Source organism: Diceros bicornis, chromosome 1, assembly GCF_020826845.1.
Source record: "Diceros bicornis minor isolate mBicDic1 chromosome 1, mDicBic1.mat.cur, whole genome shotgun sequence".
Taxonomy (NCBI): Eukaryota; Metazoa; Chordata; class Mammalia; order Perissodactyla; family Rhinocerotidae; genus Diceros; species Diceros bicornis.
The window spans coordinates 9153020-9176522 of NC_080740.1; the positions used below are offsets into that span (position 1 = coordinate 9153020).

Consider the following 23503-nt stretch of genomic DNA (forward strand, 5'->3'; position numbering starts at 1 on the left):
GATATATAAAATCAAATTGTATTTCTGACTTCAAACCATCCCTCAAAATAAATCCAGGTGAATTAAATTTGAAAAGCAAATCTTAAAAATTTGCTAGAAAACATAAGAAATAATGGAATACTTAGCAGTTAAAAATTTAGAGAGCGGTACATCTGTCTTGATGTGTAAATCTTAGGAATATAATACTGAGTGCAAAAGCAAGTTATAGGAGGATAGATGTAATAAAGTACCACTTATATAAAATTTAAGACGTGAAATAATACAGTATATTGTGTGAAGATACTAAAATATATTGTAAAGTGTAAAAACACGTGGTAATAGTATACACCAAATTTAAGATGGTGTGTTTACTTCTGAAGACAGATGAATGTGACTGAGGAGAGATGTGTGCAGGCTACAACTGTGTCTGTAATGGTTTATTATTTTTTAGATAAAAATGTTCTAAAGCTACGTGTGACAACATGTTAACACCAAGTGAATATCTAGTAATAAAGAAATGGTTGAATAAGTTATGGCGTTTACAGACTATGAGATATTTTTCAGCCATTAGAAAGAATGAGTTGTAGCTAGGCCACTTTATATGGAGGGATTTCCAACAGTTATTGCTCAGTGAAGAAAACAAGATGCAGAAAAGTTTGTATGAAGTCATCTCATTTTTATAAAACAGTGACATGTATGAATGTGGTACAATCTTGTATGATCATATGAACGTGCAAAAATAAGGAAGGATTCATTCTAGGCTGTTGACATGGGTTGGGAGTGAGGTGAGATGAGGAGAGGAGAAGGAGAGGGGAATGGGGAGCCAAGCAAGACAGAAATGCATAAGAAAATGCACTACCCAGCATGGAGGATAGGATTTTGTTTATTTACTGACATAATCATATATATACACATATTTTTAAAAGACTGTAGAACCACTTTGAATAAAGAGTGAGAGTTGATGTAAGTGGAATTTATTATATTTGACTGGAGGCTGTGGTAGAAATGGACTTAGCAAAAAGCCAACCAGACGAAAATGATACTTCAGAGAATTACTCATAATGTATTCTGTTGCTGAGTATTTAAACAAAAGATGTAATTAAATTAAAGTGATGCTTTTCCATTTTTCTCCATTTTGTATTTCTTAAATTCGATGAGTTCTTGATAATAATATATATAAAGTACTTATTATGTGCTAGGTGATGTAAAATACTAGTAGTAAAAGTAATAATTATATTTCACGAAATGGGGCCTTTTGACAGGGAAACTTTAGATCTTTTGCTCTTTTTCTTCAACTTGGGTGAGAAGAGGAGTGAGTCTTCATCTTTTTGGTCAGGCTATGGCCTATACACAGATAGTTCAAGAATATGGATAATTATCTTTGAAATTTTCATTTTTTTCTCTCAGTGTGCGGGATGACAGAATTCGAGTAGAAAGGATGGATAACACGTATTTTGAATACAGTCATGCTTTCCAGGTGGTTACAGAGTTTTATGCAAAAGATGTAGTTGACATCAAAGGTAGGTATTTTATACGTGTTAGCCATATGCCCTCAAATTTAACTGAGTTCGGATTTGGATAAAGGTGCAAGTTTGACTTTCAATTTAATGAAAACTGAATAGTTACCAATAAATAGCTGGGAGAAGTAGAGATGAGAGTTCACTGTTCTGTGTTCATCAAAACCTCTGCTGCTTTGTAGTTCTGACCATTTAGTAACTGGTATTTTTGACATGTTCATTGGAGTGTGAGGAGTTAGTTACTGAACAACCTTCTGTTTTGCTTCTCTTCAAAGGTGGCTCATTATTTTCCTTGAAAGTTTATAGACCGTTTGGATAAATTTTCTGATGAAGGCTAGCATTTCCAAAGTGGTTGCCAGAATTAAAATACCAGAACATTAGTGACAGGATCTTAATATGTTAGGTAACCATTATTTGTCTAATTCACATTTCCTCAGCCAGGTATCTGTGTTCGATTTGGTCTGTACCCCTCATTCCTGCCAGTCCAGCTTATGTTAAGGTCCATTTTTATCCCTTATCACATGCTGCAGAGCTTTCACCACTAGACCATAGATCAGCCTCCCTCAGCTCCCTCCCTGGCATCAGTGTCTTGTTAGCATTTCTCTCTCCATCCCTTTTAATCTCATGGTACTTTGGCCAAATTGAGTCGAGTGTCAGAGAGGGTAACCCACTTACGACACCAGTCTGCGTTATCACCAAGGGATCATCGTCTTATGCTCAGCTAAAGGCAAGACTAAGTCACAAGACTACCATAAGCCACTCTTGGAGTCAGATTCACTTAGAAGGATGTAGTACAGAAAACCTAGCTTGCTGGCAGGTTCCTCTTAGTGGGAGTCCTTCTCAGCAGTCTTTACAGCAGTCCACAGAGCCATTGGGCGCTAACATCCTCCCCCACCCCCCGCAATGACAGCTCAGCTGCAAAGAAAGGAGACTCGCATCAGGTGGGTGCAGGATCTGCCCTGGCTTAGAAGCCCCATGCTCTACAGGAACCCATATCTCTTGCTGGAATTTCTACAAAGGACATGCCAAGTGCAAAAAGTCAGTTTACTCAGGGAAGGCCAAATTCTGGAATCAGGTATTTATAATTCCTCCTAGTCCAGATGCAATTTACTGATTTCAGGTCATTTTTATCATAGGCAGTGCCACCGGATAACACATTGGCACTTCATCTTTATCAGGTTTCCTGGGGAACAGAGCTAGAAAGTTAAAAGATGAAGTTCTGCTAGAAGGGGAAAGGGTTTTGTTAACTCTTTATTTACACCTTGGTATTATAAAAAGCTATAGTTGAAATTAATAAGATATTTTGTATTACTGATTTATAGAGGATATTTTGTAATATTTTTTTATTTCTAAAAGTAATAAATGCATATGGTAAAAAAAGTCAAAACATAGTTGTATATAAAGAAAAAAAAGTCTCTCCTCTCAAATCCTTAAGAATTTTTTTATGTACAAATCCACACATACACACATAAACATATATACATATATAATTCTGGATTTGTTTAATATAACTTGGATTTATTCTTTCAACTAGTTTTTATTGAATATCTATTATGGCAGGCATTGTGCATACAATAAAGAATAAAATAGACAAAAATTCCTGCTCTTCTGGAGTTTACATTCTAGTGGGGGGAAATATACAATAAAATAAGTTAGATAGTGTGTTTGAAGGTGATAATTGCTATGAAGAAAATAAGGCGAGGGAGAGAGTGAACTTTTAAATAGGGTGGTGAAGGAAGGCCTTTGAACGAAGATTTGAACAAAGACTGAAGGATTAAGGAGGAAAGTCATGGACATGTGAAGGAACAGTGTTTCAGGTAGAGACAGCAGAGACAACATATCTTAAGTGCCTGGTATATTGAAGCAACAGCAAGGAGCCTGGGTGCTGGGACAAAGTAACTAAGGGGGAAAATATTAGGAGGTGAGCTCAGAGACAGAGGAGATGGCAGGCAGGCAGTACAGGGCCTTATAGACCACTCTAAAGGCGTGAGCTGCTTCTCTCAGTGAGTTGAGGGACGTTAGAGGATTTTTAAGCAGAGTAGTCTAATGATCTGATGTACATTTTATTTATTTTTATTTTTTAATTTTTTTTTGAGAGGAGGACTAGCCCTGAGCTAACATCCGATGCCAATCCTCCCTCCCCGGCCCCCCCCCCCTTTTTTTTCTGAGGAAGTTTGGCCCTGGGCTAACATCCGTGCCCATCTTTCTCTACTTTATATGGGACACCGCAACAGCATGGCTTAACAAGCGGTGCGTTGGTGCGCGCCCGGGATCTGAACCTGTGAACCCCGGGCCGCTGCAGCGGAGCCCGCACACTTAACTGCACGGGCCGGACCCTGATGTACATTTTAAAAAGGATTCCTTTGGCTGCTCTGTTAAGAATACCCTGTAGGGCACAGTGATGAAGTTGGGAGACCAGATGGAAAGCTGTTGCAATATTCTTGCTGAGCGATGAGAATGATCATATAACTTTTTTCCTCTCACTCAGCAATACATTATGGATAGTTTTCCATATCAGTACAGGTAGCTGTAAGTCATTCCTGTTAGTAAGTGCATAACAATCTGGACTTACCAAAATATACTTAACTATTACCCTATTTTGATGTTCAGTGAGATTGTCTCTAGTTTTTACTATTACGAAGATTTTTCAACTCACTTCCTTGTATGCACATTTTTGACAAGCAGTTTAGAGTATTTCTGGGTCAAAGGGGATGAACATTTTACATTTTGAAAATTAGTCTATTGTTCTCCAAAAAAGGTTCATTCCATCATCAGAAAATGCCCTTTTTTCATGTCCTAGGTATTCATAATCTTCTACATTTTTCCAAAGGGCAATTTTAGGAAGTATTGTATAAATAATTATTTAAATAACCATAAACTAAATTTTCTTTAACTTAAAATTTGTTTTTAATAATGGTGAATAATAATTTTAATGAAGGTATATGTTCTGTTTTTTAGGTTCTCAAAGTTTTTCTGGCATCATTAACTTGGAAAAGCCTGTGATTTGTTCTTTGGCTGCCATAATAAGATACCTCAAAGATTTTAACTTGGAAAAGGTGCTTTCCAAACCCAAGTAAGTGATTTCTCAAAAATATAAAATGGGGTGGAGTTACATTAAAAACACTTCTTAAATTGAATTTGGTTAAGTACTATACTCAGAGAAGTTTACCTGCTGTTGAATACTGTATTTGGGGGCAAGGATAAACTGTGTGGTATTATTGCTGAAGAATACTAAAAATATTAATTGATATAAAAATATTGATAGAATCCTTAAGCATTCTGTTAGTTTATATTCATGATAGCTATTTAATGTATTATAGTTTTGACTACAAAACGGTGCTTTATACTAAAGCCCAGTTAATTGACAAGTAGTATTAAGAAGTGGAATTAAGAAGTGGTATTAAAGAGCATTCATAAAACTTCACAGCCTTTCCTTTTCTTAGTTTCAGTTCTTATTTCATAGACCGTAAAGTTGGAGATTAAGAGGACAGCTGCTAACATAGACAGCTTTCTAAAAGAGTGATTAACTTTGTAGATTTCCGAGATTTAACAGCTGGCAATTGACATTCTAAGAAAATACTGGTTTAAAAACCAGTGGGATAAAAAAGGTGGTGGGATAATTTTCTTGCCTTTCTGTATTCTGCCTCCACCAGTCCCTTGTCTTTGGCTCTGTGAAGAATTACCCTCCATCATGTTGGTCCTGGATAAGTAAGCTACTGCCTGTTCTGCAGAGGTGGGTGGACAGATAGGAGCTACCTCAGTAAAATGACCAAATAGAGTTGGAAAACAAAGAACTGGTGCTGGTTTGAGGTTGTTGGGGGAGGGTGGAAGAAAGGCAGGTCCCTTGGGAATCTTTTCATAACGTCTTTTTGGTGTGTGTTCTACTATGTGGTATTTAGGATAGAGCAGAATATCATTTCTCTGGGAGCAGGTTTGTTCTGTTTAAATGCAATCTTAATGTCCATCAACAGGAGAGTAAATTCATGTGTTATATTCAAGCAATATAAAATAAAAATGAATGGACTAGAGTTACATATATCAATATTTTAAACATTTCGTTGACATTATATTGAGCCAAGGGGCCTGCCTGGTGGCGTAGTGGTTAAGTTTGTGCCCTCCACTTCTGTGGCCCGGGGTTTGCAGGTTTGGATCCCAGGCACGGACCTACACACTGCTCATCAAGCCATGCCGTGTGGCATCCCACATACAAAGTAGAGGAAGATTTGCACAGGTGTTAGCTCACGGCCAATCTTCCTCACCAAAAAAAAAAAAAAAACATATTGAGACAAAAATCAAATTGCTGAAGAAGACACAGTATATACCATTATATGAAGTTAGCAACATGTGAAACAATAGTGTTTATTGCTTAAGAATATGTACATATATAGGGAAGGTATAAAGACATGCATGGGAATGACGAACAACAAATTCAGAAGAGTGGTTTCTTCCAGTGGGGAAGGAGGGGAAACAAAACAGCTTGGTGGGGGAAATGGCACAGGGAAGTTCTAATTGATGTTTGTTTTTTAACCTGGGTACTATATTAATCTATATATGTTTTAGTATGGCTGAAAAGTTTTATTAAAAAAAGTAGCAGCCTGACATTATACCTTATTGGATTCCACTTTAAGCTCCAGTAATGGGAGACTTACTGCAGAGGTTGATCTGGGTGGTTAATTGTCTTGGATCCCCAGAAGGAAAGGATGACAAGCTGCCTACCGTTTGGCTTGTTTGTGATAGGGAGGCCCTGGTGAAGTGAGGTAGAATCAGTGACTAATAGCTTGCTTATTAAGATTTATTTCTGTCCCTACATCGCCAAGCAATGAAGTATTAATATTGGGATAAGGAAACTGACTTTTAAAAAAAAATATGGCTCTCGTGTTTAGAAATAGATGAATTTGTGTCTGAAAACATTATGATGTTCTCCTTCTGTTTAATTCAAAGTAAAAATAATACTAAACGGTAAAACATAAAATGTTTATTTGTACTGAAATTAAAATAACTTATTTTTAAATTACCTGACTCGATAAATTGAGTGAAACTGAACTTTCCTCGTCTTCTATTTGGTGGTGGTGTTGGGATGGTCAGGGGACTGGATCTGCTGGTGGTTTGGTATGTGTCTAATATGCCTGTTGGGTAATCGCTCCTCTCGTTTCCACAGAGCCGAAGACAAAAAAGATATAAAGAGGTCCAGAGTGTTAGGCCCTCACTTTATGTATCACTCAGCATCTGTCAGTACCTAGTAGGCAGTCAGTAAATATAGGATTAATGAAAAGAAGGAAGGAAGGAATTCTTCATCCTGTAAGTGTGGATTTGATTTTAGAAATTGCCAAAATGTCATTGGGAGCCAAGATTAATTAATAAAGATTGTGATCAAACCAGTGCTGTTGTTTTTGATTCAAAATGAAATGTGAGTGATGATGTTTTGTGGGTGGCATGTGATTCGACTCTGAAGATAATTCCAAAGGAGTAATTACACAGTTCTTATATTTTGGAAAAGAAATGTTGCCTCTCAAGGTGATTACTTTGGAAAACATGAATGTTCTCCTTGTATGTTTAATATTACTTTAAAAGTTCATCAGCATAAGGTATGATTATGCTTACTTCAAGAGCTGTGATATTGAGGGAAAATTTAGTTGCCTTGTTTTGCAAATGCTTTCACAAAAATTGCTGAATATTTCATAAAAATCTTGATGTACAGTTATTTAAAGGTCTTTGTGCCTTTACAATAGAATTTCAGCTTGGTTGAGGAAAATATACTGTTTGAGGAATTGTTCTTAAAGATGGATTAAGTGAGGTTTTATTATTGATTAGATAAAGCAAATTTTGAGGCTCCAAGTTTATTTTGAGAGTTTAAGTGGGTTTGTTCCAGAGCAAAATAGTATAATAGAATGAATAGAATGTGAAGGATATTACATAGTTATTATGACATAACCTGATTCCTAAATTTATGAAGTTTTAAAGGAATTGACCTTTTTTTGTTGTTTTTGGAAATGAGTGTTTTGTCATTTCAGATGACTTTATTAAGAAAGATCTGGTCAGAACTTCAAATAGGTGTTGGAAATTTAGGAAAGAATGAGAAAATCCACCCAAGGTGAACTGCAAATACATTTTCTTAGGAAACTTCCTAAAACAGAATGGTAATATAGGGTGCTTGCTTTCATTAGTGAAACTAACATAAAACTTATTTTAGTGGCATCTAAGTTTAATATAAAAGCTATTTTAATGGCATCTAATGGGTAGCGATCAGAGATACTGCTAAATACCTTAAAATGCACAGGACATCCCCTACGAAACGTTATTGGGCTTTTGGCTTCCTCTGGACTTTGCCTTATGCACCTTCTCCCTTTTCTGATTTTGCTTTGTACCCTTTCGCTGTAGTGAATGACAGCTGTGAGCGTGACTGTGTGCTGAGTCCTCTGTATCCTCCTGGTGCATCACTGACCCTGGCAGTGGTCTTGGGGACCTGTTATACGCCTTTCTGATTATTTTCTTCTCTGATATGCTTACTCACAGCACTTATGAATGCAAAGGTAGTCGTTTTGTTTAATTACAAATCAAGTAGAAGTGAACTACAATAAAACTGAAGTTTTGTAGTATAATACAATTTATAATCATAAATAAAATTAACTACCAAAAGATTAGGCAAATTGTGAATGTATGACCTTTGGAAACTGTACATAGAGAACTATTTTCTGCTATAGATTTCATATCTAATGTGGTAGGTTTTTTTTGTTTCCATTTTCAAATAATAATAATATTTAAATAGGATCTTTGTAAGGGGTTGATTTTTCAGATAAGGTCTGTAGCTTTATTGCCTTTGTCTAAATCAGAAAGATTAGTTTTCTTTTTTTTTAAAGTTGTGTAAGAATGATATAGAGTCTTAAATTTCTCTGGCAAGTTTTCAGCAAGGACATTTCCTCCCATTATAAAACTTGAGGGGAAAAAAATGCATCTTTTGTATTTTTGTTGTCTGAAACATTAATGAAGTATTTTCCCATGTTACTTATGAGATTTCTATCCAGGTTCACCCAGCATGAGTTCTAGCCAGGCATTATTTATGAGGTTCATTTCAAAGCACATAAAATTTGGCTTCTTCCAAAAGGATAAATAATTTAGAATTGAGTGTTTCAGAAGTGATCATATACTGTTGAATTCCTAAGAATGCTGGCAGATACAACTCTTAGTTCAAAAATGTATATAAATCCTAATGGAAATAGGCGCTGACAGAAGGAAATTTCCGTTGTATTTGAAAGGAAGAGTCCCAACTCCAGAATATATTATCAGCCAAACATATGGGAACCCAAAAGCAGAGTTAGTTCTTCTTACCGTTGCTTGATAATTACTGTTCCATAGGAATCAGTCTGATTTAATATTGCCTAGTGGTTGATCTCTTTTATTAAAATCAATGCAGATGTCAGTTTGTGGAAACTCTTTGCTTCTCACTGCATGTACTTTGAGATTTAGATGACTTCTTCAGTAAGGGCAGAAAAACAAAAATAAATAAAAAACCATATGCACATCTCATTAATGCTGCTAATTAAGAAAAGAGTCTATACTTTTTCTCTCTAAAGATCTGGTGTTATGAGCTAACTTAAGCCAATTTGGTTGTTCACAGTCATTGGTTCTTTGTGATATTGTAGATATTGGGAGGAATTATATGTAGGTGAGGGCTCTATGCTTCCTCTCCAACTGTCTCTCTACCAGGTTGTATGTTAGTCCAAACCGAAATCTGCCACACGTATACTTTTTGGCGAGCAGGCACAAGAACCATTACATAAACTCTGCTGTAAGCTCCATGAAATTCCAGTTCTCAGTCTTCTTGATGTCCTTTCGGTGCCTTGCTTCACAGGTTCACTTGAGGCATAGTAGGAGCACTTTAGTTGGAATTAGGTGGCAAAACCCTCAGATATTTGGTGGAACAGAGGATGCATTCAGAATCCTAAACCTAAGCCACCGTTACTCAGGGTATGCACTGTTGGGTTTAAAATTTCTTGTCAGGGTGAAGGCAACTGAGCAGTGTTTCTGGACAGTTTATACATCTTCAATGCCACTTGTTTATCTTACACTTCTGGTGTTCATGGGAGATAAAGGCAGCTAGCTGAGGTGTTTTTAGGAAAGGCTACTGGATTATGGGTTCTTGATTATGGGTCTTTCTCTCATGCCAACCAAGCGTTCCTCTAGAGTTGTGTCTGATTAAGGTACTCAAGTGTTAATTGTGTAGGTTAAACCTAACTGTCAGGAACAGGGGAAGTAAATGACATATCTAAGCACATGACAACTGGGTGGATACCAACTCAGTCCAGGCTATCAGCTCTTCCAAATTGGATCTTTGACCATGAAGCTGTGTGAACACCTGTCAGCTACACAGCCGATCACTGCCTGATTATTTCTTCCTGACAATAATGTTTTACGTTTTATTGCTGTCCCTGAGTGTTTCACAGACGTTTCTGAGCTTTATGACTCAAAGGAAACAAACAGACCCAAAATGGCTTTCCCATAGGAAGATGGCAGACATTTGTGGAGCATCTACTTTCTGTTAGGCTCTGCAGGTGCTGCAAAAGATATAAGACGTAAATAACCCTTGCCTTCAAGGAGCTTAGATCTATTAATGAGGGTAGCAGAAGAGCATAAATTGCTGTAATACAAGGCAAATTAAGTTAACTGCTTCAAGAAGGAGACAAAGGGCCACACACACCTGCTAGCAATGGGTGTTAGAGTTGCTTCCCTTTGAAAATCATTAATAAGTTATCCTCCTTTGGCAGCTAGGTCAAACCTGTCACGGATAAATTACACTGCCACAGGGCAGCGTTCATTTACTAGGCAACAATCCAAATATGCAGTAAGTTCTTTCTTTTTCAGGGCTCTGGAGCTTTAGTTGGGGGAGTCATCGAGAAGTGAAGGCATCTCTCAATGAGCAGTGGCTCTCATTTTAGGGTCTGGATTATTGGATGAAGGCTTCTTTCCATAACTGGCTCGGGAGACTGGATTTTATTTAAATCCCATTACAGCCGTGATAAGTGTGGTTAGATTTATAATGCAAACACTCATGCTTTCCCTCCAAATAGTTTAGTGACTGCCATTATTTTTATTGCCTTTAAAAAGAAGCCATTAAGTCTGTAAGAGCTGTTGATAGAAAGGTCAAAGGAATGGCTTATAAGGGAAATTGAATTAACTGTATTAGTAATGCAGTGATGACTGTACTTTTTAAAATGAAAGACTACTAAGGACAAAATTGGAATTGTGCATACATTTATTAATCATATTGCCACTCAATACTCAAGTCTAATTGAAATTTATTGAACTTTTAATCTAGTTTGGGATAGTTACAGGGACATAAGGAGAATGTGAATTCTTTGAGCTTAAGGAAATAATTTCTGCTGCTTTTTCAGTCTCATACTCGACAAAACGTTAGTGACGCTAATGTGTGTTGTTAATTATAGGGTAAGTAACATTTGTTGCACATATCAAACTGTTGATTAAAAGCTGTTAAATGGTTTATCAAGATGATCACATGCTAAGGAATAAGGGAGACGTTTTTAAGTATCTTGACATATTTTTCTAGCTAATTGCATAGCTTTTCCTGAAGATACCACCACATGCTCTGCCAATAATAAGAGCCTATGTTTGGTTCTATTCCTGGAAATGTAAAGAAAAAAACAGAAAAATGTTGGTACCATTTACTTCCCTTCCTTGTTCTTATTTTTGGTGTAAGAGCAACTATTCTTCTTTTGCGTCAGTCTTTTTAGTGGCACCAGCATCAATGGATGACAATATCCCAGTGAATATTCTTTTTGCTCCTTTTGGTTTGATTTCCTATCAAAGAGCTAGCTAACTTTTGTCATAATCTTACCAGAATATTTTCAGTGCCTAAATTAGTTTTAAAAATTTCTTTATGCGCTTACATCATGGCTCGTATTTCATTCTTTTACAGGAATTTTAAACAGTTGTCTGGTGAAATGGAATTTATGACAATTAATGGAACAACATTAAGGAATCTTGAAATCCTACAGAATCAGGTCAGGTAAACATAAAGGCTAGTTGATTCAGAATGGTTTTGAAAAAAATTTTGAAATAAGGTAGCAGTTTGTTTTTAGGAGTGCAGGTGAAAATAACAATATTGTCTTTAACTGATTGCTCTGTCATCTGTTTATTAGTTGATAACTGCAGCACTCAATTTTAATATTAAATTAATTTTAATTTAATATTAAATACTTCTCTAGGGGTTACTGTGGGAGCTATAGAGCTTTTTTAATGATTGAAATGACATGCTCATCCTGATAATTTCTGTATCAAATATTTCTTTGGAAGGACATCATCTTTGAAAATTAATATGAAATGGATTGTTTTGGTCTCCTTGGTTATATTTTTCTACATACCTTTAACTTTTTATTGAAATGTCTGCAGTCTTACTTCGTTATCCAGCATATAAAACAAGTTACTGTGATACCCAATTGGACTGTAAGGTGGATAATATTTCACTTCACAAACTTTGATCATTGTTTGTTTGTGCTTTATTGAAGAATTAGGAAGAAAATGGAAACATTAAAATTATTGCTTTCATTTATTAAATTATCACTTGGAATGTGGGATATTATATTATAAAACTAGTGTTATTATAACATAAAGTCATGGAAATAAAAAGCAGTTCCAAGTCATTTGAGTAAGTAGTGGATAAACTGAACCATCTGGTTAAATGGTTTCAGGCTCTTCAGAAATATTTATTACTGCTGTGAGTTAAAGTAAATGCTGAATTTATTCTCCTGACTCCTGGATTTGTCACTAACTAGTTTCTCTCTCTTAGTTTCCCCTCTTCCAAGCTATCTTTGTCTACTAGAGTCAGCCTTACTTTTATTCAATAACATTTTTATCTTGTCATTCCATTTATCCAGAAGTTGAGAGTCTTTCCCACCAGTCTTTCTCATCACCTCTACAGTCATGCGCCGCATAATGATGTTTGTCAATGACGGACCGCGTATACAATGGTGGTCCCATAAGATTAGTACTATAGAGCCTAGGTGTGTAGTAGTCTATACCATCTAGGTTTGTGTAACACTATGATGTTTGCACAATGATGAAATTGCCTAACGACACATTTCTCAGAATGTATCCCCATCGTTAATTGATGCATGACTGTTTATACATCCCCATGATAGGAAACAAGTAGTAGGAATAAAACGACATTTCTTGGATAAAGAAGAGCTCACAGTCAAAGCCTGCAGACAACCCTGGCATTTCAAGCTTTCCCTCCTTCTGCTACATCCTCCCTGTTCAAATCCTACTGTAGTGGAATCAGTTCTGAAATCAAATTCCCAAGGCAAAAATCAACTGTAATCAAAATACCCTTTAAAATCTCTTTCATTATTAGGATGTGAGCCCTTGTAGAAGCAGAAGCTGAGAATTAATGTCTTCTGCTTGTCTTTGCACTTTGACTTGGGCCTCCCGTACCATATAGCAATGGAAAGGGGTGATGAGCAGGGGGCTGGGTGTCAGGGAGAGCCGAGGTGTAACAGGACTTGTGTCTCTCCTGTCTTTCTCCGTCTGGTCTGAGCCTGCTTCTCCAGGGATGCCAGGTAACTGGAGAATGATTCCCCTCCACTGTCCTCTTCATGGGACCCTGTGCTGCAGTCACACCATTCGGCCTCTTGTCTCAGAGGGATGGTGCAGCTGCTGGTCTGGACTGCCCTCGTCGGCCAGCTCTGCCTGCCCAGCTCATCTTCTGGGGAGCCGTCCGTGATCGCTGTAGCTTCTGTGTGTGCTCTGCTTTAAACTCCTAAGGCCTGGGGAGCTTATGTCACACCTTTTACAGTTGATTTCTGCCAGGTGGCATTGTACCCTGCTTATGAGTCTTTTCTGCTAGACTTGGGTGTAAGACTTGGGTGGCACTGAGGGAGGGGCCGTGTCTTAATATACCTTTGCCAGTTGTACTCCTGAGCACGTGGGAGGTGTTCTCTAAGTACCTGCTTGTTGACTTGAAGGAAAAGGAAAAAGTTAAAAAAATATTCAGGTGAAAACTGCAATTTTATGTTCCAAATAAGATTCAAACCAATTAATACACTTTTTGTAATACAAGGAAACCTTGGTTAAAATTAACTACCATCTCTAGTTAGTTGTAAATTTTTTTTATGGCTTAACTTACAAGTGGCAAAACATAGATAGATAAACTTCTACTTAGGATTTAATAAAACAGACTAAAATAAAACTCCTTCCAGGGTTAATTCCTGGAGTGCAGGGTAGGTTCACTTCTGTGTACAGTACTTGTTCAGTATTGTCATGAGAGCATCTATCTTTAGAGTGGTAACTCTTAGGAAGTAGAAGATACTTTTCAATTCGGTATCTTCACTGTCCTTCCCAAGACAGGGAAGTATACAGTTATATTTTTAAGATGCTTAGGACAAACGTATTTCAAAAGAGGCTTCTCAGTAATTTATTCTTAGTTAACTAAAAACTACACGTAGACTATACCAAAAGCTACACATAAACTATCCCTTTGCTGTACAAAATATAAATACTTTATATTGTGTGTGTATATATATTCATTCATCAAACATTAAACGAATGTCTGTTATAAGCTGTACTTTGTGCTAGGCGTGTGTATTTAAATGTGTATTAAATGTAGGCATTTAAAATTGGGGTTTATAGAATAATTAGGGCACGTGAACAACTAGCGATTTTGGTACAAATACAATTGTCTAGTTAATAAAACTTGTTCTCTGGTATTTCTTAGACTGATATGAAAACCAAAGGAAGTTTACTTTGGGTTTTAGACCATACTAAAACTTCATTTGGGAGACGGAAGTTAAAGAAATGGGTGACCCAGCCACTCCTTAAATTAAGGTAAAAGGATTTCTTTTTTGTGTGTTTAATCTGAAATTATATAAAATTGTGAAATTAAAGGTGTGTTAGCCTCCTTAAAACCAAGGTTACCATGGTTTATAAGAACATGATGTTAAATTGGGGAAGATTTTATTTTGTATTTGGCAATAGACTGTGTAATATTGTGAGGATTCTTTTACTTGTCCCCGAGAATGAGCCTGCTTGCAGATTGGAAGACGTGGGGTGTGTCTGGGGAAAGTGAGTTATCCAGTTAGTTTGGGTTGTCAGTAGCATAAGGAGGTAGAGAGAGACAGAGCTGGAGAGATGGGGTGCTGCCTTCTGTAGGGGGCTTTGAAGGCTAGGCTGAGGAGATGGTAGCCAGAGGAAGTTAATTGATGATTCTGAGCGTGGGAGTGATGGGATCAGAGGGGGCTTGTGTGTAGGAGGGGACAAAGTGGTGGTGGTAGGGGTCAAGTGAGCAAGTTCATGAAGAGGTTCTGAGACCTGAGCTAGAGCAGTAACAGTAGGACTCCAAAAGAGGTCAAGTGTGAGACGGTTAGGAAAGCAGAATGAGTGCACTAGGAGCTCCTGCAGGGACGGAACTGAGTCTGTCACTAGAACACAGCAGTTTCCAAGCCTGTCTGCAGTTTGCAATCACCTGGGAGGCTTCACAAATACTCGTGCCTGTGTCCAGGCCCCAGAGGTTGTGACTTAATTGGTCTCCAGTGTGGCCAAGGAGTTGGAATTTTTAAAAGCTCCCCAGATGGTTCTGATATGTAGATGAATTTGGGGATTCTGACCTAGAACAGTGCCTGTCACTTAGTAGGAGCCCAGTTCATGTTTACTGAATGAATGAATGAATGCATGCTATTATTTATTGTGCTCTTACTGTGTACCAGTATTTAATACTCAAAATCGGCCACTGAAGTAAGTCCTTGAGATGAGTGAACAGATTCAGAGAGCTTCAATAGTTGCTCAGTGTTTCATAGCTGGTAGAGCCCAGATTTAAAACCAGCACTGACTCCAAGCCTGAGCGGGCGCTTCACCATTGTCCTGAACAGCCTCCCTTATGGGCAGAGCAGAGTGTGGTGTGGTGGTGAAGAGAACTGCCGTGTGTGGGCTCCGTCAACTGAGCCCCCCGCTAAGCCCCGACCCGTGTTCTCACCTTTGAAATGGTAGACTCCCTCCTCCAGGGGTTGCCATAAGGGATGAAATGAGGCAGGAATCCTAATGACCATTTTTGAGCTCTTTGTTACATACCAAGCACTATGCTGGGGGCTTTATTTGCATTGTCTCTTTTAACCTGCACAACAGCCTCATGTTGACTGCATTTTACGCTGTGCTAACTAAATAGTCTTCAGTAAAGGATAGCATATATTAGTGTTAGTAATGAACTTCAAGACGTTGTTTTGATGATGATGATTATCAAATCACTTCAGCTTTGGTGGGTCACTCCGATCTCTCTTCTTGACCATTATGACCTATGACAGGGGAAACTGACTAGATAGAGAAGAAATTCTTAAAATGGAAGTATCTACTTTAGTTCAGTATTCAAATAAGATAAGGATACCTCGTGGAGCAAAAGCAGACAAGACGGCTTCCTGCAGACAGTCTGTGGACAAAGTAAGAGATGTCGCATCCTGGCTCATGGAAAGGTCTACTTAAGCATCCACAGCAGTTCTTACCATTTTATTTGCTTGGTTGAAATATTCAGCAGAAACAGAGTCACTAGCAAACGTTTCCATGTAAATTAAAATTTTTATTTCTATTGTTAACTTTGTTTTGTATAACCAGGGTTAATTTTAGATAAATTCAGTAAACCATGTTGTAGGATTTTTAGGGGCTGAAACTGTATCTCTTGGGATCCTACCTTCCCAGAAAGGCTGAGAGAATACGTCGTGCATTGAGCACTGATGCTTTCCAAGTATGAACGTTAGACCAGCCTAACACTTACATAGCCGAGAACAAACATGCGGATCTTTTTTCTTTGCCTTTTTAATTATTTTATTTTATTTTATTTATTTTATTTTATTTTATTAATTTTATTTAATTTTATTTTATATTTTTTTAATTTATTTTTTTCCCCCCAAAGCCCCAGTAGATAGTTGTATGTCATAGCTGCACATCCTTCTAGTTGCTGTAGGTGGGACACGGCCTCAGCATGGCCGGAGAAGCGGTGCGTCGGTGCGTGCCTGGGATCCAAACCCGGGCCACCAGCAGCAGAGCACGCACACTCAACCGCTAAGCCACAGGGCTGGCCCCGTGCCTTTTTCATTTTAAGTCATAGTTTTAAAACTTTTATCCTCCTAATCCGTTAAAATCCACTTCAAAAGAATTCGAGTTAAATCTTAATGGCACTTGCAACCTATTCCAAACAAATACCTCAAGAAAGTCTTCAGCTGATTAGTCAGTGGTTCAGCTGTATATTTATTGTTGTTGTTGTTGTTTTTTATGCTAACATAGGTGCCATGCTGATTACATCAATGGTTCATTTAGGCTAATAATCTGTCTCCGACATTGGCAGCCAAAGATTAGTTTAGGGCCTGGTTTTCTTCTATAGTGAGATAATAGAATGAATAGCTGGTGACAAGGGAATTTTGCATGATAAGGCAGATCTCCCAGATTCTCTAAGAGCACGTTATTTGTCAGTCATCTGTGAATTCTCTTAAATCCCTTAAGATCTTCTTTATGTTTTTAGCCTATTTTAGCTCTCAGGGCAATCACACAGTTCATAAATCCAGGACCAAGTATTTCAAGTTTCAGAGGATTTTCCACCCCACCACCTTTTATTCTATAAAATGGCCTCTTTGCTGCAGAATTTTACGAGTGACTTTTACAGAGTATAAATGGCTTTTACCCTACACTTATTGACTGATTCAAAGAATTCACTTATATTACTGAGACTGGATTTTATTTTACTGAAACTACATTGGCTTGTGGTTGGATTATGCTTTCTTATGTGTTGTGACCTATCCTTTTTATCAGTTCCGCTAATTTTAGGCAAGAAGATTCTTCAGCAGACTTTTCTGTCTTCTCCTTATAAATGAATGTCACATCGGCAAGCCATTCATTAGTCCTAAGACCTTTTAAAGTTAAATTATATTGAATTCATTTTTTTGAGGCTCCATCTTTGAATTTCGCCTACTACTTTGAGTTGATATTGTCTTGTCAATCTTTAATACTATATACATTGTGTGTACTTTATTGGTTCTTGTCAAAAAGTCCCAAAATGCAAATTCTGCTTGTAAATACTTATAGAGGGGGGGGGAAGAAAACTTTGAAAAGTATGAGATGAGTCTCTAAAATGATCTTTTAGCAAAATAGTTGATTTCCAAGGCAGATTTGGTCATCTTAGAAGAATTCAAGATTCAGTAACTATATATTTTAAAATAAACAAAAATAACTTACGAGTTTTCTTGGTGGATGCCTCTTCTTCTACCTGCACGTTAAATGTTGATCCTGGGGCCTCTTCCCTCCTTTCAGCACTACGTAGGATCTTATCTGTGACAATGGCTACTCCTATAACTCATGCTCATGACTTTGTCAGCAATATCGCCAGCAGCTCCAGACCCACACGTCTGCCAGGACATCTCTGCCTCAGGAAATGTTCAATTTGAGTGTACATACAGATTGGAAACAGAGCATTTCCTTCAGTGAGACAGTGATTTCTTGGAAACACAGCTGTATATATGTGTGTGTATGCATGCACATGTGCGTGCACACGTACAGAACAGCGGATTATTAATCACAAAGCAAAATCTGAGAAATCAATTCCTCCCCTTCTAGTGGATGAATTGTTCTGATCAACAATGAAAATATTGAATCTCTAGCAATAAGTAGTAGTATATCATCTTGCCTTTTTATAAAATCACTTTTTATGAAAGGCAGTCAGATGAAAGCCTTTTCATGAAAGGCTTTTTGTTTATCACAGAAACTAAGCATCTCCATGCCTCTGGTCTTGCCCTTCTCTATTTCTACTCTGTGCTTCCCATAGATTATTATTTTTTTTAGTGTATATGTGATTGTGTTGCTCCCTACTATTTACAGTTCTCACTACAAGCTGAGGTGTAATTTATTTCGGGACCTTTGTACAGTCTGTTCCATTTTTCTGAAGTGGAAACTTGTTCTCATTTTTGTTTCCCTCCAAGTTTGCTGGCTGCTTCGTCAAAGTTCCCTTTGCTAGCTGTTCATCCTCTGTGTATCCTTTAAGTGTTCGAGTTGCTGAGATCTGAATCTTAGGAGCTCAGCCTTCTTCCTTCTCTTACCCTCCCCTCCCCTCCTCTTCTCACTCTCTCCTACCTGACCCCTGTGAACTTATCTATTCTCATGACTATAAATATCAAAATGTCAAAATTCCCAAATTTGTATCTCTGATCCTTACTCTCCTGTTCTCTAGGCTTATATATTCAATTTAGATTCATAAACACATAGGTGTATCACAGACATCTGAAACTTAATGTATTCAGCCCTGTTTTTCCTCGTGGTTTCCCCATTCTAGGAACCAGCACCTTCACCTAATGAGTTGGTTAGTCCAGAAACCTGGGAGTTATTCTGGACATTTCCTTTTTAACAACCACATTCAATCCAATACTAAATCCTATTGTTTTCACCTCTAAAATATATCCCGAGTCTGTGTATGTCTTGCCGTCTCGACTGCCATCACTCTGGCCTAAACTACCATCAGGTCTCGCCTGGACTGCTGCAGTGTCCTCCTGACTAATCTCTTTTTTCAAAATGAAGACTGAATCCTGTCCCTCTCCTGCCTCAGACTCTTCATTGGCTTCCTGTTGTGCTGTGAATAAAATAAAATTTCTTTCACCTGCCTCTTGCATCTGACCCCCCCCCCCCCACCCCGCATTCGCAAGTTTATTGTCTTCTGGTCACTCTGGCCTTTCTTTGGTTCCTGAGCATCCCAAAGCTTTTTCTCATCTCATGGTCTTCATATTTGTTGCTGTCTCTACCTAGAATGTTCTTGCCTTTCCCTTAAGTCTTTACATAGCTAACTCCTTATCCTTTAGGTCTCACTTAAAATGTTACTTCTTCAAAGAGGTTTTCTCTGACCTCCTAATCTAAATTATGTTCCTTGTATCATTTTTCGATACCATATAGGACTTGTGATTGATATTTGTTTGTTTAATATCTGTCTCTCACTAAATTGTGTATTTCATTTATAACAACTAACCCAGCTCAGATAAACCTTCCTTTTTCTCCTTCCTCCCTCTGTAGAAAGTCAACTCCTCTCAATTTTGTACAACAACTTTCCCCTCCACCCACAATACACACACAGAATGCATGGGGGGCTCGTAGTGCTGTGAGTATAATAGATGATTAAGAAATTATGAACAAATGAATCTATTTGGAAATCTTAGGATTCTAAGTAGGCTTTGAAAATAAAGGCACACATATGGAAGGAAAGTTTATTTTTCTAAGAAAAACTCCTTAATTTTAAAAGAACCTTAGAAGCAGTTTTCCTTTATATGATTCTTTGTTTTAGTTTCTCAGAATTGGTCCTGAGAAATCATTTTTTCCCTTTTAGTGGAATAATTGCTTGGTCAGGTATGAAAACACTATGTAACACTGGAAGAAATGATTTGGCAACATCTTGCATTCTTGTCAACCCCCTAGTGAAACTAGAGTAGATAAAGGTTACTCAGAGCAAGTCATGTGACTTAGTAAGGAAGCCAGGCTGGGTGATAGGAAGGGACCGTCTTCCACATCAGGCCTAGCTAGTTTTAAGTATTGCGCAAAAGGTCTAACTTGTAACTCTAAACACATCTGAGTCAGAATTGATTTGCTTAGAAATATTTGGACACACCGTGATTTTTCTATGGCTCTTTAAGGCCATACCTGTAGATCTGAATTCCGTAATGGTGATTTAAATAGTGTATTAGTTTGCTAGGGGGAACAAAGTACCACAAACTGGATTGCTTAAACAACATATATTTGTCTCAGTTCTGGAGGCTGTAAGTCCAAGATCAAGGTGTCAGTGGGATTCTTTCTTTCTGAGGTCTGTCAGGGAGAATCTGTTCCGTGCCTCTCTCCTAGCTTCTGGTGGTTTGCTGGAAATCTGTGGTGTTACTTGACTTGTAGGTGCATCTCTTTTATCTCTGCCTTCACATTCACATGGTGTTCTTCCTGTGTGTGTATCCTTTCACATGGCATTCTTTTAATGAGGATGTAGTCATACTGGATTAAGGGCCTACCCTATTCCAATATGACCTCATCTTAACTAATTACATCTACGATAACCCTATTTCCAAGTAAGGTCACATTCTGAGGCAGTGGGGGTTAGGTCTTCAGCATATATTTTTGGGGAACCCAATTCAACCCGTAATAGATAGACTCAGTTATTTCATATCTTTCCTCCTTTTTGGCACAAGAAGATGGAATGTACTCATCTCTTGAATGGAAAAAAGTGTTTTGATTATCGTTTAAATGTATTGCACATTCATTGAACATGTGAAGTGATGTTGTGAAAAACCATTGAATTTTGTAAACAGCAAACATCTGCAGTTTTATTGTAGTACAGTACTCTGAAAAATTGTCCATCTATCTTATCTTTGAAAAACATTCTGGACTGTATCTGCTCAGGTGAAGGTGTTTATGCAAAATGTTAGATTGATTTTAGGGATGCAAAAGAAACTTTATTTATTTAGTAATTTTGTTGAGGAAGATTGGCCCTGAGCTAACATCTGTTGCCAGTCCTCCTCTTTTTGCTTGAGGAATATTGTCTCTGAGCTAACATCTGTGCCAGTCCTTCTCCACTTTGTATGTGAGATGCCACCACAGCATGGCCTGATGAGTGGCATGTAGGTCCACACCTGGGATCCGAACCAACGAACCCTGGGCCGCCAAAGCGGATCACATGAACTTAACCACTATGCCACTGGGCTGGCCACCGAAACTTTTATATTTAAAAAAAAAAAATAAGGGAAGTGTTCAGGTAGAAAGGAGCAGAGGTTTGTATCTAAGAGTTGAGGACAGAAAAGTAGCCAAAGGGGAGTGGGAGAGGCTGAGGCCGAAGAGATGAGATCTGTTACTCTTTGAACAAGTCTGTATGGGAGAAGCAGAGGACTAAACCTCGAGGGATCAAGCGAGTGGGAAGAAAATGGCTGGGTGGGAAGTCAGTGTCTAACTGTGCTGCATTTTTTTTATCTACATTACATCTCTTAATCCTTTCAGCCATCGTCAGAGATGGCGCCGGCTTCATTTTATAGATGAGAAAAACTGAGACTCAGGTTAATTATCCACTATTATCCAGCCAAGCACACAGGCGACCACCTGAAAGCACAGTTTTGGAGTCAGTGAGACTTCAGCTGGAGTTCTGATTCCTCACTCAGTTGTGTCACTTTAGACAAGTTATGCACTTTCGTACAGCTCAGTTTCCTCATCTGTAAAATGGAAATGACAATACCTACCTCCTAGTGTTGTTATGAAGGCCAAATGAAACAGTATATATAAAGGATTAGTGTGGTTCCCAGCATCAGTTATGTGGTCAGGAAGACAGCTGTGGCCTTTATAGTACCAAAAAATTGGAAACAACCTAGTTATTAGTAGGGGAATGGAAAAATAAATTATCTAGTCGTATATTACAGTATTATACAGCAGTTAAAATGAATGACCTAAGTCTACGTGTATCAACATGGATAAATCTCAAAAAAACAGTGTTGTAAGTGTGTTTAGGGGTTCAGATACAAGTGGTAGAAATATAAAAACAAGAAGTCTTTATATTTACTAACATCAGGAAAATGGTTACTTCTGGGAAGGGAGGAAAGGGAAAGGAATACAGATGGGGTAGTGTATAATACATACACACGTATACATATCTGAACTTTTTAAATGATGCTGCTACCACACCTCACCACCAGCATAATCAGGTGAAAGTGAGATTCAAACCCAAGCCCATCTGTCTGGAAAGCCCATGTTAGACTCAAGAGTGTGTGTTTTCCAGCACATCTTATTTTAGAAAGATGGGAAGACGGTCATAAGATGACCCAGCTGGAGGCTTCCAATGGTGACAGGGAGGAAGGATGCCTACATTTCAGTTGTTGAGAATCTGTCCTGTTCAGTTCTCCTCAATCTGGTGCTAGCCGGTGTTTTATCTTTTGCCTGTAGCTATAGTCAGGATCGTGAGGAGAGTTTGCAAGGATGGCTGGTGAGTAGGCAGAGGCTTTATGTGAGTCTCCTCTCAGAAGGACACAGCCATTAGTGATTGAGCTTTGTCATTTTATGTGGTGGGCTTGGATCACAACCTTTCTCTTTTGTTTAATGCTCTAAACTTGACTAAGTCCTGGGAACTTAGGAAGCTCAGTTTTGTGTTCTGATTGACTAAGTACACATTAACATGTTTGTTAACACTGAAGATAGTGCACTGGTTTTGTTATCGCCCATGGGGGGGTCTTCTGCCTGTCGCAAGACATGCCAATAGTTAAGAGGCAAGGTGGTAGGAGAGAAAGGACTTGTTATTACAGCTTGCTAGCAAGAGAGGAAGTTGGCCAACTAATGTCCAAAAAAAACCATCTTAAGGGGGCACAAAATCTTACAGCAGTTATATAGGCTGGTGGGTTATAGGGGAGAGGGTTAGGAATGTTGACCCTCTGGTGTTATAGACTGGGAGTTGCCACACAAGCTCTTTCAATTTTCATTGATGACAGCTATCAGCATAGACTTTCTGTTCAGGGGTCATCACATTCCTAAGGAACTCAAAAGAGCAGGTTACCATCTTATCGCAGCTGGGAGATACATGCACGAGCTGGGGTTGTAAAATCTACAGAGCAGTTAGATCTCTGGTAGGGTGCATGTCCAGCTGGGTTAGTTAGTCAGAGGTCATTCAAAGTTACAATAGGATTTCTTTTCTACAATATGGCTTCCCTTATGTCAGCCTTGTCTTGAGCCAGTATCAGTTTGGGAAAACTGCTAACACAAAGACCCCCAAAAGTTTAATGGCTCTACTAGAGTGGACACTGATTTCTCCTTTTTCTTCTTTGTATAAACAATTCATGGCCTTACCAGATTGAAAGCAGGCTCAGACTCTCATCACATAGGTGTTTAGGAACTCTGGAGGCTCTTCAGTCTTAAACATGTGACTTCTGAGGTCATCTAGGGCATTTACATCCAGCTAGTGGAAGAGGAAAGGGCATGGAGCATATAGTTTTTGGTTTTTGTGAGCCAAGTCTTGTGGCAAATATCACTTC

General features: G+C 38.2%; 1 protein-coding gene across 3 annotated transcripts in view; it reads left to right on the top strand.

The window, feature by feature from the left end:
- Window positions 1–23503, top strand: part of MSH3 (mutS homolog 3) — a 176915-nt gene that overhangs the window by 51869 nt on the left and 101543 nt on the right. For all 3 annotated transcript variants that reach the window (XM_058523611.1, XM_058523690.1, XM_058523772.1), the window contains exons 9-12: window positions 1387–1499; window positions 4455–4569; window positions 11428–11512; window positions 14221–14330. In XM_058523611.1, the coding sequence (XP_058379594.1) occupies window positions 1387–1499; window positions 4455–4569; window positions 11428–11512; window positions 14221–14330 (423 nt within the window). The remainder of the gene's footprint in view (window positions 1–1386; window positions 1500–4454; window positions 4570–11427; window positions 11513–14220; window positions 14331–23503) is intronic.